The 19,103-nt window shown below is 43.1% G+C and overlaps 2 protein-coding genes across 7 annotated transcripts in view; both read right to left on the bottom strand.

Annotated features, from left to right (window-relative positions):
- RAB8B (RAB8B, member RAS oncogene family) overlaps positions 1-501 on the bottom strand; it is a 60,786-nt gene extending 60,285 nt beyond the window's left edge. Inside the window, exon 1 of the mRNA XM_030317997.1 lies at positions 326-501. Within this exon, the coding sequence (XP_030173857.1) occupies positions 326-449 (124 nt within the window). The 5' untranslated portion in view covers positions 450-501. The remainder of the gene's footprint in view (positions 1-325) is intronic.
- A 527-nt stretch (positions 502-1,028) lies between these two features.
- Positions 1,029-19,103, bottom strand: part of LOC115515836 — a 29,639-nt gene continuing 11,564 nt past the window's right edge. For 2 of the 6 annotated variants that reach the window (XM_030317988.1, XM_030317990.1), the window contains one exon: positions 14,881-15,765. In XM_030317988.1, coding sequence (XP_030173848.1) covers positions 15,577-15,765 — 189 coding nt within the window. In that variant the 3' untranslated portion in view covers positions 14,881-15,576. Of the gene's footprint in view, positions 1,369-5,663; positions 5,859-14,880; positions 15,766-19,103 lie in introns of those variants that run through there. The other 4 variants (XM_030317992.1, XM_030317991.1, XM_030317994.1 and 1 more) reach the window with 4 other exon arrangements.

Below are 19,103 nucleotides of genomic sequence, written 5' to 3' on the forward strand. Positions count from 1 at the left end.
CCCCGCTCCAATCACTTTGTCCTGCTAAGACCCTTCCCTGTCACCCCCCCAACCCTCTAATTTCCCCCAATACCCCCAGTCCTTGTTCCTCTGGTTCCCCTTCCTTTGCCCCCAAGTTCCCTCTTCACCTCCCCCCTCCCCAGCCTCACGTCCCCGCCCGCCCCTCTCCCTCACGCCTTCACCCTCTCCCACTGCCCTCGCCACCCTGCCGTCCCCGGGGTCCCCTCCCTGGGGCTCCCAAGCCCTCCTCCAGCCCTCTCCCCCGCCGCCTTGCACCCGCCCCCCACATCTCACTCCTTGTCCCCGGCCGCGGCCCCTCCCTCACCGATGGTGGAGATGAAGGTGGTGTTGAAGGCGTCCTCGGAGAAGCGGAATAGGAGGCAAGTCTTGCCCACCCCCGAGTCGCCGATCAGCAGCAGCTTGAACAGATAATCGTACGTCTTCGCCATCTTCTCGCTCCGGCCCTCTGACCGGGGAGCTAGAGAAGCGGCGGAGAGAGGCGGGGAGGGGGCCGCGGGCGAGGGGGCGTGTCCGCCGAGCCACCACCGCTCGCCCCGCCCTGAGACCCGCCCCTTCCCTTGGAGAAAGCCTGCGCGCCCCGCCCCACGCGGCCAATCCGAGGGGGCTTCGTCATCACCGCCCGCGTCCCAGGGCTTGATGGGATTTGTAGTTCCTTTGAGGAGTCTCGGGCGTGCCCAGCGCGGGCTGTCCGACCAGCCCCAAGGGATAAAAGAGGATCTGCTCGGGGCTCGGTGACCTGGTGGATTAGACGTTTCCACCCCTGCCGGGAAGGAGGGTCCCCTTTCGAACTCTGCGCGTAGTGTCGCTGGAACTCAAGTTCACCGTTTTCTTTGTGTGTGGGCGCCTTTCAAATCCAGACCTCGGAATCTGAGTCCCACGACTCCCGTCTGTCTCCGGTCCGGACCCGGAGCAGCGATGCTTTCTTTGCTTCATGCTGCTGTGGCGCAGCCTGTGGATTATCTGCAGAGTGCGTTATCTGGCTTCTCCTGCGGTTCCTTATCAGCACCATCCCAAGCCCCCTCCCGCAGCTCCTCAGTTACAGATCTCCAAAAGAATGATTGCCGTTCTAACTTGAACCTCAGCTGTGTTCTCTTCACGGCACACAGACCAGAGCCAAATACAATTGGTATTTTAGAGATCTGTTGTGCAGACCGCTCCCCTCCCAAGGCAAGAGGATGGATAAAAAAAATCGGGAAATTGAAAATATTAAGGCTTGTGCTACAGGTCTATGTCCTATAAAATGAAAATCATTATGCGAGGCCCGAACTATGACGTTGGGAATGAGAATCGGATTTTGTCTTGGCTCAGCGACTCAGCTGTTCAATCTCTGCGCCCCAGTTTTCTCATCTGTAAAATGGGCATAAAACAAGCATTTCATAGGGTTGTAAAGAAAATTAAATGAAATACCTAACATAAATGTTTGTGGTGATAGTTACCTTCTTAAGCCCTCTCTCTCCATGGATGACAAATGAAGGGGGGGGCAGCATTGTCATACTCAATGTAATCCTTTATTTACTGTTTTAGACTATTCTGTAATTGTTTTGTGGATGTATCATTAAGGCCTCTTTCATTTGCTACTGGCAGAAACCCAACCAGAACAAGTTCTCCTGGAAGGGAAGTTTCCTGGCTCAAGTAAAGCCACAGGGCAAGGAATGGCTAAGGAGGTCTAGGACCAGAGGCTTCATCCAGTCAGGGTTCAATCTCCCATCTCTTCTCTCTTCTCAGTTTTAACTTCTAATACGTCAAATACCTACAGATAAGACCCACATGAACAAAAGCTCTTCAGAGTACTCAATATTTTTTTTTTTTTATTTTAGAGAAAGAGAGCGGGGAGAGGGACAGAGGGAGAGAGAGACAATCTTAAGCAGGCTCCACGCTCAGCAAGGAGCCCAGAGAGATGCAGGGCTTGATCCCACGACCTTGGGATCATGATCTGAGCAGAAATCATGAGTTGGTGGCTCAACTGACTGAGCCCCTAGGCACCCCCACCTCAATAATTCTTAAGAGGATAAAGGGGTCCTGAGGCCAAAATATTGGAGAACAACTGGCCTAGGCATTTACCTTAGATCTAAGGAAACACCTTATGGAAGGTTAGAGGAGGTTATTAAGGAAACCAATGGACTCAACCATTAGTGGAATAAGGAAAACACTTGGGACAGTAAACAAGATGTCAGACTTTCCTTCCTTCCTTCCTTCCTTCCTTCCTTCCTTCCTTCCTTCCTTCCTTCCCTCCTTCCCTCCTTCCCTCCTTCCTTTCTTTTAATGTTTATTTTTGAGGGGGGTGGGGAGGAAAGGCAGAGAGAGAGGGAGACAGAGAATCCAAAGAAGGCTCTGAGTTGTCAGTGCAAAGCCTGATGTGGGGGTCCAACCCACAAACTGTGAGATCATGACCTAAGCTGAAGTTGGACGCGCAGCCGATTGAGCCACCCAGGCTCCCCGACAGCAGGCTTTTCTAAAACACCTCGAGTGGCTTGTGACTTTATATACAGTGTCAGTGATACTCTATTCTTAGTCTTGTGGCAGAAGATTTGGTTGGTCTTAGTATTGGCCTTCACCTTCCATGTAGAAAAAAGATGAAATGTGTCATTAACTCACACTTATTGGTAATACAGTACCCAGAGAGTTGCTGCTAATAAAGTGTCTAGTTCCTAGAGCCTGCCTGATGGAAACAAAGGTCTAAGGAGGTCAGTGTCAGTTTCTGCCCCGTTAAGGGAAGGGCTCTGTCCTCTGGCACAGGCTGAGCCTCCTTGCCCCAGTCAGTTCTTGCGCAAGTCTGTGAATTTGGCCTCAACCAGGGCTGAACAAGTGTGAACAGCTCAGTTCTATACCTGCACCTTCATTCTGAGAAAGAAGTAGGAAAAAAATCTTCAAAATCTTCCTTTGAAATTCTCTTTCTTCCTTTGAAATCTTTCTTTTATAAAATGTGTATTGATTTAAAATAAATTTTAGTCCTACTATCTGCATGCAACTGTTGCCATTCTTTTTCCGTATGAATAAGAACATACAGATGTGGTATAGAACTTAAGTTCGGAAAAGAAGTTGGGCCACCTGGGTGTCTCAGTTAGGAAAGCATCTGACTCTTGATTTTTGACTCAGGTCATGATCTCACAGTGGTGAGATCAAGTTCTGCACTGGCCATGGAGCCTGCTTAAGATTCTCTCTCTCCCTCTCCCTCTCCTGCCCCTCTCCTGCTTGCTCTCTCTCTCTCTAAAGAAAAAAAAAAAAAGAAAAAAAAGAAAAAAAAGTTAGAGTTAGGAGTTTTAAAGTCCCTAAATTTACTTAGGGGAATTTTTTTAATTGATGGGAATTAAAAAAAAAAATCTGTCTTATTTTCACTTCCCTGGTTTTTCTCTATTACCAAGTATATAATATTGGGACTTTCTAGGTGGTAAGTCTGTGCATCACTGTTGAACCATTCACAAATTTTGATATGTGGGCCCTATTTCAAGAAGAATTCAAATTTTTCTCTTGATGCATTTATTTTTAAATTTGTACAACAATGTTACTTAGAGAACAGCTTTGGTGGTAGGCACAGTACTATTATATCAAGAGGCACCTGGGTGGTTCAGTCAGTTAAGCGTCCAACTTCAGCTCAGGTCATGATCTCACAGTTCGTGGGTTTGAGTTCTGTGTCGGACTCTGTGCTTAACAGCTCATAAGCCTGGAGCCTGCTTTGGATTCTGTGTCTCCCTCTCTCTCTTTGTCCCTCCCTACTCACACTCTGTCTCTCTCTCTCAAAAATAAATAAACATTAAAAAAAATTTTTTTTTAAATCAGGGTACTTTGTTCAAAGGACTGGACAATAAGTTTATTTATAGAGCTGAGAGTACCACGTGTAACCGATCACTGATTGCCACCTTGCTTTCTTTCTCCCAGTGGCATTGGTGACCCCTTTCAAAAAACCCACGCTACTGTGCTCTGAGGAAACCACATCAGTATTTTTTGCCAGTTGCCCAGACCCATCTTTGAAATGCTACATCACTGCAGAGCACTAGGAAGACCAGCACATTCAATCTGATTCTGTAAATATTTACTGAAGCCTTTGATAAGGTTAACATCTACATGGCAGCTTGACTTACAGAAATCTCCATGTCCAAGGAGTTTACTCTCTGTGGTTTTTGTGAGGCCAGCACTCTTTCTTCCTGCTTTTGGTAAGTGCTCCTCCCCCACTGATGGCTGTGAATCAGGGTACTCTACTCCTCCAGCCAAAGAGGTGGACGTAAGGCCGAGCTGGGTGAACCTGAGTTCTTCCCTGTGAATCTCCTGATGAGGTGGGGCAACGATACTGAAAGGAGGTCTGAATGGTGGGAGGTCTGTGTGAGCTTCAGGCTGGTTTTGAACAGAGCTTTAGTTCGTTTTCCTGTATTTTCTTGTTGCTGCCCTCTACGTGTTCACCATGTCCTTGGACTGGCTTTCCTCAGGACCGCCATGTTGCACAATTCCAAGGGCATTATTCACATCTCACAGTTTATTCATATGGGGGATCAAAGGCTCCCAAGAATCTACACATATTCTTGAGGGTCTGTGTGTTCTCTAGGCAAATTTTCAAATTTATTCAAGCACTCTTTAACTGTTGAATTGCTCTATAGCACTTAAGTATAAGAAGAGTTACCTTTCTTAACTGCCTAAGTGAAATTAAATTTGGCTGAGACCCTACCTGTCAAGGGCTGGAAAAACTGGTATCTATCATTATTGGGGCTTTTCCTCCTCTTAATTATATCTTATACGAATCCAGGAGCTTACACGGTCCTGAAACACTAGGGGCAAAGCAGCTTCTGATCATCTGTCTGCACCCAGCAGTGTTGACGCTTCTGTCCAAGCACTCTTGGGTTCTGGTCCTCTGCCATCTGTTGAGCACAGCTGTCCCGGTGGGCTACAAAGATGTCCTTCATGGTGATTATTTTCACTGGCTGATGACTCAGCCATTGAATAAGTTCTCTCTCTGTTATCTAATAGTTTGTGTACTTCTTTGTCTTCTCCCTTACAACTTGAGCTCTTTGAGGAAAAGAACATTTCTAATTTCTCACTGTGTACCCCAGTAGGTACTCAATTAAGCTGTCAAATAAATGAATGAACACCTGATTATCATGCCAATTTTCTAGCTTTTCAAACAGCTGGTTCACCTTCAGTTTATTATTTGCTTGGGTATTTTTGGCCTCACAAATACCTTTCTGGTTGTACTCTGTAGTATATTTATATGTTATTCATTCTGTAAGTATACTGTTCATTGTTGTGTTTAAGAAATCAGTATGATTATATCTTACTTCTCTAGCTTGTCAAGATCATATTGAATGATAATCTCTCAAAAATACCAATTTCTCCTATCACCTGTGTGTCAGCCAAAAACATGCTATTTGTTTAGTGATTGTCCAGTGGGACAATTCTATAATTATCTTCATCAGAGAGACAAACTGTACCTTTTCCACCCACTGATGTTTCCTGAGCAATCACAGGGTGAATAATGTCCATTCAAACAAATATCCATTAAACTCACTCTATGAAACCAGCTCAGCAAGGCCACTTGGAGAATACAAAGGGATCTATCATATGATCCCTTCCCTCAGTTTGCTTCCCATCTAATTGAGGGGAGAATCCACAAGTGACAAGTTCAATAATAAATGGGAGACCAGTATTTGGCTGTATACTCTTCATTTATTATGATGGGTCAGGTGTTCATTCTGATTGGTTGGCTTTTAATTCAGATTGGTCAGGCATCCATTTGACTGGTTGGGTGTCCATTTTGATTATTTGGGCATACATTCTGATTGGTCAGGCTTCCAATGTGATGGATCAAATGCTCTTGCCAAACAGATGGTTAAATATGTTGCATATCTCAACTAGATGCAAAAGTTAAATAAAAATGATATGGTACAAAAAATTACTGCATGAAATTACAGTATCTGCTTGATTAACAAGTTTCTATAAACCTAGCTTTTTAGAACAGAGTCAGTAGGTGTATAACAAAGGTGTAGAGGGGATGAGAAGATAGTCTGCATCGTTCAGGCCTGAGTTAATGAATGTGACTGAAAGGGAGGCCATCTATAGATAGCATGGGCCCTTAGAATATGGGAAAGGACCACAGCCAACGCCCAGATGAAGGCAAAACTCCTTTCCTGGGTGTCAGGAGTGAATACCTAGTCATCTACAATGCAGAAGAAGCCACCCAAGTTGCAACAATTCTGAGTGGCTCCATTTCTGGGCACTGTCCAGCCCACAGAAAGGGGAGGTCAACCTTAGCCTGCATAGAGAGTTGAGATCAATATTTTACTCTACTAAAGGGTGGACTGGAAGGAACCCATTCCACTACCTCTTATATTATTTCTTTTTCTGATAATAAAGTTTCTGACAATAAAATATTTCACAAAAAAAAATAATAAAAGATTCTAGTAAAATTCATTCCTTTCAGTAACCTAGACATTGCTATGTAGGATTTTGTGTCAAATAAGGCATATGCACTAAATACTATGCATTTTTGGGTTTCTTATAAGCGTGGGTGATTAAAGAAAGTTTTGGGACCAACTTTAAAATGGACTTTGAGGGGCGCCTGGGTGGCGCAGTCGGTTAAGCATCCGACTTCAGCCAGGTCACGATCTCGCGGTCCGGGAGTTCGAGCCCCGCGTCAGGCTCTGGGCTGATGGCTCAGAGCCTGGAGCCTGTGTCCGATTCTATGTCTCCCTCTCTCTCTGCCCCTCCCCCGTTCATGCTCTGTCTCTCTCTGTCCCAAAAATAAATAAAACGTTGAAAAATAAAAAAATTTTTAAAATGGACTTTGATCCAATGGCAAAGTCAAGATATGCTGAAAGTCACAATCAGCATCCTAATAGGTATTGAGATGCTTATGGCAGTAAATAATAGAACACTAGATAGCTTGAATAAGAAAAAACATTTAATCACACACTAAAACAATCAGATATAAAACTAATGACAGGTGAGTAATTCAGCAGCTCAAATGACATGCCTGGTACCTGGTTTTTCTCTCTGTCATTTTCTTAGTAATGTTTCCTAAGTAACACTTATTTCAACAGGCCAGCCCAATGTGGTTGCAAAATGTCTTCCTGAAACTCCTGAGACTCCTTGCTTCCAGATTCAACAAAGCAGGATGTAGAGAGTCCTCTTCCTCAAAAGTTTAAATGAATACCCTAAAATTGAGTTCCACGGGACTGGACTGCCCTTCCATGAATCAATCCCTAGAGTCTAAGATTCTGGCCTACACTAACTGGAGTAAGGCTGAGTGTAGGGTCAAGCTCAACCTAAATCATGGGGTTCTGTTAGAAACAGAGAAAAGAAGAGGAGACAAGGCGCCAGAAGCAACAAAGGAATACTACCACCTGTTTCAGTGTCAAGTGCATATTGGTTTTTGTACTGAGTACCTCTAAGTGGTTAGTTATGTTGGAATTTCTGCAGAAGTCATGGAGCTGAATCCAGGAAAATTCTGACTTGTTCTCTTATACAAATGGATTGATGTTGAACTGGGAAGAAGAGGCAAGAAGGAAATAACTTTGCTTAAGAAAGAAGGGATAGGTGGTCCAAAGCTAGAATTAACAATGGCACTTACACACCTGGTCCCTTTCTACCCTACTTCAGCAAGCAGCTAAGGTTAAACACTTTAGCAGCCTTGAACTTTCTAAGTTCTGGGGTTTTGTGATGGAAAGAGGAGCAGACTAAGCATCAGGTGACTGGGGTTCTGTTCCCAGCTCTGCCACTAACTAACTCTGTGACCTTAAACAAGGACAACAACCCTTCTGTGTGTCAGTTTCCTCGTCTGTAAAATGAGGGGAGTTTGTTTAGATGATTCCTTTTTGTCTATAAAATCCTTTAGCTCTTAAATCCAAACCCCCGTAACAGGTGACCCAAGACCTGCCTTGGGGATTCTGGTTTTACAGACATTGGTCTTCCAGGCCAACCAAACACCCTGTTGAATCAAGGGGATTTATCAACAGCCCCAAGGCCTAGCGGGTCTTGGAGGCCAGTCAGGGTGTGGTGCTGGGAAAGGAGCCCAAGACACCTAGTTCCTTGTTCGAAACAGCATTCAATTCACCCTATGACTCAGTTATCGTACTTCTCTCTTTCCAAGGAGTGCAAAGTTTCAGTCCTCTCTGTGATGGCAACAGCAATTTATTAGGTTGCCAATCTAGAAGGTTAAGAGAAAAATGAGATTCTGCTTTGTATTTTGAGCCATATCCAGTTATATTCCTGCTTCCAATTCCTATTTAATATGGATAATCATTTCCCAAATAACCTTAAACATAGGCTCCCCCCCCCCCCCCCCCCCCCTGCCTAATTTAACAGCAGCAAGGCACCCTTAATCAGGGTGCATGTTGAATGTTCCAGAACCTAGGATAAAACACCCTATCTCTTTAAATTCCTTGCCTCTCACTCTCCAGACAGAACTGAAGCAGTTAGTATGAAATCAAGTAGAACTCTTTGATTACTCATTTTTAAGATTTACAATTATAAGTGATGGTGACAACATAATAGGATGCTAAAGAAATAAGGCTGAAGAGGTGATTCTTTGGGGCCAAGATGAATATTCAGATTAAGAAAAACTGCTAATGAAATCCCAATCACATAGTAATTTCCCACGTATTGCTTTCTGAAACTCAAGTAGCTATATGGCCTAATTAGGCCTGTTTGGGAGATTATCACAACATCTTATTTCTGCCATGAATGGCATCATTCAGCATTTAATATTCATTGAGGCTTTTATGAAACAGAGAGGTTTCCATATGTCTCTAGAGCAAAACATTTGTGTTTGCCATCTGCTACTCAAGAGTAGTTTTTGTAGGAAAAGAATGCAAATCGCTTGGTTCTTTAATTACTTTGGGGTTAGGCTGTACTATAGCTGGGACTGTGGGACGGCCAATTCACTGAAAGGAGCATACGGTTGTTTACTTAGCCACCAAACTTAAAGAGTTCTTTACAAGCAAACGGCATGAAAAGAAATTGAAGCCTAAAACTATCTTTGTCCTTTAAACTCAAGGCAAAGTCCCTTGTGAAGTGATGTGTGAGACTTTTATAAGTTGGCATTAAGGAGACACTATCTAGGGACACTGGACTTTGAGGTTGTTATAGCAAGCATCAGTTCTCTTTTCTTAATCTCGACACCAAAGGAATATATGACTCAATACTTAAAAAAAAAAAAAAAAAATCAAAGGATCTCCATGAACTCAGTATTAAAAAAAAAAAAAAAAAAAAGGAATTTACTCTTGGTCACCCAGGAGATAATTACTTGGGCTTTGGATTCTGTGCTGTTCATTTTGCCTTTCCCTCTTTCTCATTACTTTCTCGAATTGTGGATAATTCTCTGCTCAGTAACACCTTCCTAGCCAATGGATACACACCATTAGTTTTGCTTAATCAGGAGTAACTTCAGCTGAGAATTTAACCCAACGTGGAAACCCTGGAGCTTAGAGAAATCTATAGATCTCAATTACTGATGCTCTTTGGAGCCCTCACAGTAAATTTCATTCACTGGGATTACTGGAATATAGAATGTAAGAAATTGACAAATCAAAGGGACCTAGTTTGGCTACTGACTATGAGATCCTAACCTCATGGACTTCTGTTTTCTAAGACTATTTTCTGCTTGAAGATGGTCTAGAACCAATGAGTACAGAGATCGTTTATTGTTTCCAAGGTTTGTGGGGCGCCTGGGTGGCGCAGTCGGTTAAGCATCCGACTTCAGCCAGGTCACGATCTCGCGGTCCGTGAGTTCGAGCCCCGCGTCGGGCTCTGGGCTGATGGCTCAGAGCCTGGAGCCTGTTTCCGATTCTGTGTCTCCCTCTCTCTCTGCCCCTCCCCCATTCATGCTCTGTCTCTCTCTGTCCCCAAAATAAATAAACGTTGAAAAAAAAAAAAAAAAGTTTGTATCTCAGAATACGAAGTGAAACTAGAAGAATGGGTTTCATGGCCAAACCCTTTTGACAAATTCTGCTTCACAGTGTTTTGATGATAGGGCTTCTCAGAACACTTAATATGCTGCTGTGCTTTGTGACTCTTCATAGTCTGGTGCTGAGTGCGGCTTTCCCCACACTTGTGCTCCGAGGCACCTTTTTGATGGAGCATCTTATGGGACCTATGTTCAGTATATATGTCAGGAAAGTGATTTCATCTGAACCCTAGTTTTAGATATGAAGATTGAGCTGTAAAGTCCTACTGTCATGAAGAAAATCAGCATGTTTATAGGAAGGTGTCAGGAAGGGAGGCAACATCCATTTATCAGAGTTCCTGCTGGACTGAGAACATCTGTCCCTGTTCAGGATTCTCCTGAATCCCAGGGCATGGCTCCCTCATGCTGCCTCTGTTACAATCACACCCATGGAAAGATTAGCCAAGGGGTCTAGGGTACTGTGATGGCTGCTTCCTCCTGACCTGGGGCAGGTGACTTGCCCCCAAGTCCTGGGGGACAGACATTGTACTGAACTGAAATGAAAATCACCTTATGTGCAGAAGGAAATTTACCCAGCATTCTAAAAGTGCAAAAAACTAGATTCTTTTTTTTTTTAATGTTTATTTTTGAGAGAGAGAGAGACACACACAGTGTGAGTGGGGGAGAGGCATAGAGAGAGGAAGGCACAGAATCCGAAGCAGGCTCCAGGCTCCAACCTGTCAGCACAGAGCCTGATGCTGGGCTTGAATTCATGAACCATGAGATCATGACCTGAGCCGAAGTCGGACGCTTAACCAACTGAGCCACCCAGGCACCTCCAAAAAACTAGATTGTTAAATGAACATTCTTGAGGCTGAGTTTTTTCAGGAAGTAAGGCTAATGCCAGCGGTCCTGGGTGGCTCAGTCGGTTAAGCGTCTGACTCTTCATTTTGGCTCAGGTCATGATCTCACAGTTCATGAGTTTGAGCCCCAATTCGGGCTCCATAGTGACAGCGTGGAGCCTGCTTGGGATTCTTTCTCTCTCTCTGGCCTTTCCCTGCATGTGCTCTAAATAAATAAACAAACAAACAAACGGACTTAAAAAATTTTTTTTAAAAGGTTAATGCCAAGTAATTAAGCTAACATTTGTGGTTTTTTATTTTGTATTATTCTCTATTTTGAGAGAGTTATAGGATGTGTTAAGGGTCACATCACACCCAGACTAATTTTCTACATTGACATCTAAAGTTCTGTAAAATGGTCTGTATAATAAAATGCTTTTAAAAATAGATTATTTAAATTTCTTGAGGGCATGAATTATATTCATATTGTATCCTTAACGACCACCACAGGGCTTGGCATACATTAGGCACACAGTAATAAATATGTTTGCATTCATTAGTAAACTACAATCTGATGATTAGACTTTAATAATGATAATAATACATTAATGGTACTAATGACATCCGATCTTTCCAAAAATCTCAAAGATAAATTCCTTGACCTGGTTAAGGTTTAAAAGCAGAAGCTAGTTAACAATCCTTATTTGTAACCTTCTATTTCACAAACGGTTGTACTGTGATGCGGTATTTCTTTCAGGAAATAGTAAGTGGGATCACTTCCGTGTTTGACTTTTGAATACATGCACATAGACTTAGATGTGGAATGAGTCCATAGATACCGACTCCTATCTTCCAGTCATTGTAGAATTCCCCTGTCAGCCAGTTGGCCTGTATTAAACATCCCCAGAGATAACACACATAATAATAATCCTGAAACAATGTGTGACCCTGGAGGGCCTACTGAGTCATCAAAGAAGGATTAAGTCATGTTGGTAAATTACAGTTTTTCTGTATATTCATTCACTTAATAAAAACAATTTTTTTTAGCCCCTACAATATATAAAGCAACTCACTAGGTACTGTAAGGGGAGTAAAGAAACTGATACAGACCATCCCTTAAGAAGCCTGTGGTCTTAGAGGAGAGGTGGGGCACACACATAAGTAATTACAATTACGACATGCTGGTAATGTGCTGTTGTGTTAATTTACAGTTCTTTCAAAATTAGCTTATTTTTCTTTCAAAACTGGTAGTCTGTAGGTAAGCAGATTCCCCTGTGAATTAGAATGCCCCATCTCCTGACTATTCTGGATAAGCAGCATCTGTGACATCAAGTTTTATTCGCAGTGATCTGCATTGTTTGGGAGCCATGCTTCTTGTTATATAGCAGGACAGGGCCATCCCAGGAAGGTCTTATTGACCAGCACTAAGTCCCTGACGTTGGGACATACAATTCACTTGAACTGGATGGGTGAGGAGGATGAATCACAATGACAGGAAGGTGGGTACTTTGGGCAGCAACATAGTAATACAGGGGTCAAGTTGTTAAGTGACAGCCAGAAACGGGGTCAACATAGGCACACAAATTGTCCTTGGCTGGCCGAGTAGCTCCCTCTGAACAGAGAGTGGGTCTGTGGGGGAGAAGGTTGTGGGGGCAGTAGGAGGATTTATCGGTCCACACCCCAGAAGTGACCACTACCTGATGATGTGAGTTGACTCTTTTTTTTCTGATTTGAGATATATTTTTATCTCCATTTAAAAAAATTTTTTTAATGTTTGTTTATTTCTGAGACAGAGAGAGATAGACCATGAGTTGGGGAGGGGCACAGAGAGAGGGAGGCACAGAATCCGAAGCAGGCTCCAGGCTCTGACCAGTAGGCACAGAGCCCGCCTTGGGGCTTGAACTCACGAACCGTGAGATCATGACCTGAGCCGAAGTCAGTCGCTCAACCGACTGAGTCACTCAGGTGCCCCTTTATCTCCATTTTAAAAGCAAAAAAAGGAAGGAATTCATTTATACATCCAACATTCCAAGATCATTATGGAAACACATCTTTCATACATTAGGAACGATGCTGTCAGAGAAAGTTGGTCTAAAGCCTTTCTCTGAGCCAAGAATCCAGAATTTAATATGGTAATCACTTATTTTTTTTTAAGTTTTATTTATTTATTTGTGAGAGAGAGGGAGAGAAAATGCATACATGAGGGGTGGAGGGGCAGAGAGAGAGGGAGAGAGAGAGAGAAAGAGAGTGGAAGAGAGAGAGAGAGAGAGAGAGAAAGAGAGAGAGAGAGAATCCCAAGCAGGCTCTGTGCTGTCAGTACAGAGCCCGATGCAGGGCTCGAAATCATGAACCTCAAGATCATGACCTGAGCTGAAATCAAGAGTCAGACGCTTAACTGAGCCACCCAGGCACCCCAACACTGTCATCATTTAAATATACAACAAATTAACATCAAAGTATACACTTATACATTTCCTTATTTATATCTTTTGCCTTCAAAATTGATGATTAAAAATACTTTTTATGTATGGACATAGTTTTTTTAAATTAAATATTGTAAATCATTAAATGAAACAGATATGAGTTAGCAAGGAAACTCATAATTTTAACTTTTTTGTATGTCAGGCCAGGACTGGGATCATGACTCTGATTCTGAGGGGCATGATGAGGACAGAAGGATAGGTTTTGTCCCCCAGCTCCTTGCAAGTTTGGCTGACCAAAGAGCAGGGCAGCACAAACCCAGGGTCCCAGGGATTCATGCTTCTCTTCTTCCTTCCACTTGGTCCATTTTGGGGAGGCAACAAAAGGGTCATCTATGCTAGGATCACCACCTAGAGCTTTGGTATCTAGCTTTTTTTTTTTTTTTATTTATTTATTTATTTTTTTAATATATGAAATTTATTGTCAAATTGGTTTCCATACAACACCCAGTGCTCATCCCAAAAGGTGCCCTCCTCAACAGGTATCTAGCTTTTTATGGGAGCTCAACCTCTCTGGTAAAGTATTTAATTATGGAGTTTATTCGTTTGATTCCTGGCCCTTATACCTGCCGGAGACCATGCCTACTGCCCAGAATAAATTATCTGTGGGAGGCAAACAGTCAAAACACTTGAAACAGCTCATGCCTTTTGTGTTTTATAGTTAAGGTAGCAATTACTTATGGTATCCAGATTTGTGCAGACTCCAGTATTAACTCAGACTTTTGACTTATTTGTTATATGGCCAGATAGCATTTGTTCTTAAGTCTTAGCAAGAGGGTCCCTTCCCCTGGGGCCCACTCTTTAGAGAACCCTACCCTTGCCCTCTTTTGGTCACTATTCCAAATTGGGCAGGGAATCCATAGGCCAGGAGATGTATTCATTCAGAGTCATGCTCCCTTTTCAGAATACACTCCAGGTACCCACACCCCAGAATTCTCAGCCGAATGCCCTGCTTCCAGGAATGGTATGGACCTCATCTCCGGATCTATCCTTCTGAGGGTGCACTGTTTCATTGGTGTGGCACCACAGGCATACGCAATGGCCAAAAGGGGGTGCTAACATGGACAGAGCTTGAACACATGGTCTGGGATCCTCATCGCATGTGTATGATGCCTTCATGATATGGGCCCTGCCTGGGGCGGTTGGGGATGGGGGAAGGAGGGGCATCGGTCCAGGCCAGGACTGCTCTCCCTAAACCACCACATTCTGGTGTGGAGCTCTGTGGAGCTAAAATATTCTAAATTTCATTATCGATTTTTTAGGTCATTATAAATATATATCTGTTAAGGTAGGAAACTTGCTTGTTATCTTCATCTATAATTGTTAAATATTTAGACATAAGATTTATGGGCCTCTGTTTTTACTCTTTTCTTTGTTTTTGTTGTTTGTTGTAGATGTTTTTTTCCCCACTTTTTTGCACCCTAAGCCCCACAAATTATGGGACTAGGACCTCTCTTAGAATAGGTTTGATTTTGGGTTTGTTTAAAATCTTAATACAGGGGCGTCTGGGTGGCTCAGTTGGTTGAGTGTCCAATTTTAGGTCAGGTCATGATCTCACAGTTGGTGAGTTCGAGTCCCACATCGGGCTCTGTGCTGACAGTTCAGAGCCTGAAGCCTGCCTCACATTCTGTGTCTCCCTCTCTCTTCCCCTCCCCTGCTTGTGCTCTGTCTCTCAAAATTAAATAAACATTAAAAAAATTTTTTTTAAATAAAAAATTAAAAAAAAAAACTGGATACAAAGGATCTGGTAACAGAGGGTTGAAATGTGGGTGGTGGGTGGGCAGCTTTGTCACCAGGTCAAATGTAGCATGCTCATAAGCCATGTTCCAACTACGTCCCAATGTCCTGGTCCTGCTCCCTGGCCTGATAGGGGAAATTGTGTGTGTGTGTGTGTGTGTGCACGTCTAACATCCACTGGGAATCAGAAGAATATGACTTGGCTGTTTTCAAATAATTCAAGCCCACACTGCTGCTCTGGTCTAGGCTGCTGCCGTATCCCTGCCAAAACGCTCTTCCCAGTTGACTTCTTTAACCTGCTTGGAGTTAAGAGCTGGGCGCCCTGAAGGCCTCTTCCAGGCGAAAAAGAATGAATGAGAAAAAAAGAACTGGGCCAAGCTTCCTTGATTGAACCACTTCACTTCGGCAAATCCCTAAGCCTTTCTATCTGTTTTGTAGGGGGTCAAGTGAGTAGACTAATTCAGTCGTACCTCCGAGGACATTGAGTGGCAGGTTTAATTAATGATGATTGTGAATGGGCTTTGTAATGTAAAGTTATACATAAATGAAAGGGGCACTACAACTATTTTTTGCCAAGTGTGGAGCTCGTCCTGCTTTCCATTGCCACAGTTAAGCCTCTAAGTACTGATCACAGACTGCTGCAGACTTCAAGAGTGCGGAAAAGCACAGCTGGACTCCCATTACCTGAAGCAGAAAGCAGGGTCAGTAATTTGGGGGGAGAACTGGGGCAAGTAATCAGTGCCCATCTCAGATTCCTGGATGGCCGGTGGCACCAATATCCACTGGATCTAGCCGGTGGCAGATGATGGACTGGTTTCTGCAAGCAAAGTTCAAAAACAGGTGTATCCATTTATTCCTGGAACCATTCTGGAAAGATTCTTGAGCGATCAAGCATCACATCGAGTAGAGAACTCTTCCCAAAGGTCTCCCTTGCACTTCTTCCTATTGTCTCTGCCTCAGTTTGCTGGCTGACAGCTCACACTAGAGGTATTTTCTTCAGGGACTGTGTTTACTTAAAATATGCAACAAGAATCAAGCCTATTGAGGATGCATTTCTTCCTTTAAAGTCATATGTCTTATTTATAGGGGTCACATTCCATGGTTCACTTAAACACATGGCTATATGATTTACCAGAAGTCATACTGGCCTTGCTAAGCATTCCACTTTGGAATGGTTGATTACTCTGGCTAACATGGGATTTCTGTGTCTCTTACACTGCTCATCTAACAACATTCATATGCAACAAATCCTAACTTTTACGTAGTAAGTGAACATGATTGCTCTTTCTTTTAATCTCTGCAAGACTTTATGCTTCTAGGACGGTGTATCGTATGTTGTAATTATGTTTATACAGCCTCTTCCTTATTATTAGATAATCTGGAGCTCCTTTAAAACCCCAAAAGGGTCTTAATCATTGTTACATTGCCCTTTACATCAGTGTCTTCTTTATAGGAGACACAAAAATACACTTAATCAAATACATTGAAAATGAAAAGACCTAATGGGTGATGAAAATGATAGGAAAGCCTAATGTTCATAGGGAGTTTCTTTCTTTCTTTCTTTCTTTCTTTCTTTCTTTCTTTCTTTCTTTCTTCCTTTCATTCATTCATTCATTCATTCTGTCTGGGGAGCTTCACTTTCAAATAATTTTTAATTTATTTTTAATATAATTTACTGTCAGATTGGTTTCCATACAACACCCAGTGCTCCTCCCAACAAGTGCCCTCCTCAATGCCCATCACCCACTTTCCCTTCCCTCCCACTCCCCATCAACACTTAGTTTATTCTCAGTTTTTAAGAGTCTCTTATGGTTTGGCTCTCTCCCTAACTTTTTCTTTTTTCCATTCCCCTCCCCCATGGTTTTCTGTTAAGTTTCTCAGGATCCACATAAGAGTGAAAACATGTGTTATCTGTCTTTCTCTGTATGACTTATTTCACTTAGCATAACACTCTCTAGTTCCATCCACGTTGCTACAAAAGGCCATATTTCATCCTTTCTCATTGCCAAGTAGTATTCCATTGTGTACATAAACCACAATTTCTTTATCCATTCATCAGTTGATGGACATTTAGGCTCTTTCCGTAATTTGGCTATCATTGAAAGTGCTGCTATGAACATTGGGGTACAAGTGCCCCTATGTGTCAGCACTCCTGTAACCCTTGGGTAAATTCCTAGCAGTACTATTGCTGGGTCATAGGGTAGATCTATTTTTAATTTTTTGAGGAACCTCCACACTGTTTTCCAGAGCGGCTGTCCCAGTTTGCATTCCCACCAACAGTGAGAGAGGGTTCCCGTTTCTCCACATCCTCTCCAGAATCTACAGTTTCCTGATTTGTTTATTTTAGCCACTCTGACCGGTGTGAGGTGATATCTCAGTGTGATTTTGATTTGTATTTCCCTGATGAGGAGTGACTTTGAGTATCATTTCATGTGTCTGTTGGCCATTTGGATGTCTTCTTTGGAAAATTGTCTATTCATGTCTTCTGCCCATTTCTTCACCGGATTGTTTTTCGGGTGTGGAGTTTGGTGAGTTCTTTATAGATTTTTGATACTAGCCCTTTGTCCGATATGTCATTTGCAAATATCTTTTCTAAAAATTTCTTGTTGGAATCTCTAAGTATATTATATTGGTTAAGATAAAAATTCTTCTGCTACAGCCAGACCTAGGCTTACATCTTAGTTCAAATTACCATTTATGAGTTCTTGGGAATGGTACTTAACAAGCTCTGTGCCTTAGTTTCCTCATCTGTAACATGCAGATAACATCTCATGGAGATGGTGTAAAGATTAAATGAGATTATCCATGTAAAGTGCTTAGTGCCATGCCTGACACGAAATAAGCAAGAAGTAACATTTAGATGATATCACTGTCATCACCATTAGAAATTGTAGGAGAAGGAGTCTTGGGTGCTCTCAGAGCCTTAGAGTATCGCCTCCAGATTTCACAGCCTACCCCATAGTTCCCTTAATATGCCTTATAAATATGAAATAGGAAACCACATAGGTTAGAAATTCCAAGTTTTCTGCTTCTAGCTCCTGATTTCAGATTTTACTCTTTAGATACTTTAAGTGTGAGTAAGATAGTTCTCATTCAGACATAACGTAAGGGCTATTTAAAAGGCATTTTGTTGGTTGTAAAATATATTGCTAGGCAATGTGGGCCCTTGGAAATGGGCTTAGCTCCAATGTACTTGGTAAGTGTTTAGTTGAAAATGGCATCTCTCCTCAACATGTGGTCTCTAGATCTGATTGTTCTCTGTGAACAAAAAAAAGTTGTTGCATACATTTATCATCACTTTGCTGAAGTTTGTGGAGAAGGTGTTTTCAGTTAACAAATATGTCCAGTGAATACTCGATGTTTCAGGGAAAAGACAGAACAACACTGAGGCAGCCTGAGGGGAGGATTTAGACTATCAGCTGCCTCACCAAAGGCAGTCGTGACAATGTTTGGAGGGAACAGGCACCTTTTGGGGTCTCTCTCCAGCCCATGCCTCCTTTTCTCAGAGCTTCCCTGACCCTCTTGCACAGGGGTGGGCCCCAAGAGTCACTATCACTCCAAATGCTCACAGACTGTTGGAGTACACGCTCCTGACCCAAGCTGAGACAACCAGATTCTCTTGCCAGGGCATCTGGAATTGGGACACAGGCCTTCGGGTCAGTCACTATTGGCCCTGGAAGTAGGACAGCATATAACAAGGGGCTGGCATAGCCACTGTCATGATGTGCCCTGAGAGGCAGAAAAGCTGGGATGTAGGGAGAGGAGGCTGAAAGAGTGTCAGGGAGAAGTAGAGATGAGAAACCAGGTCACTCCTGAGAGAAAAAGGGAGGTGGCAAGAGAAGAGCTGTCTCCATTCCCAAGGCCTCTCAGGGCTTTGTTCTGACCCCCCCTGAGGCCCAGCTGCCCTTCCTGCCCTGGCCCATGTCCAACACACTCTCCACCTTAGCTCAGGCAAGCTTAAGATGTATCTGTTACGTGAAACCCAAGGACTCTTGGCTGAGGGAGTGGTCTGGCAGAGAGAGAGAGAGGCTCAGCCGAGGATTCTGGTTGCACAGGCAGGGTCTGTCTGGTGATGCCCACCCTGGCGATCCCATCACAACCGCCTGCCCAAATCGGACATGCACACAAATCATTTTTGCTGACGATAAAACTGAA

This window comes from Lynx canadensis, chromosome B3, assembly GCF_007474595.2.
Source record: "Lynx canadensis isolate LIC74 chromosome B3, mLynCan4.pri.v2, whole genome shotgun sequence".
Classification (NCBI taxonomy): Eukaryota; Metazoa; Chordata; class Mammalia; order Carnivora; family Felidae; genus Lynx; species Lynx canadensis.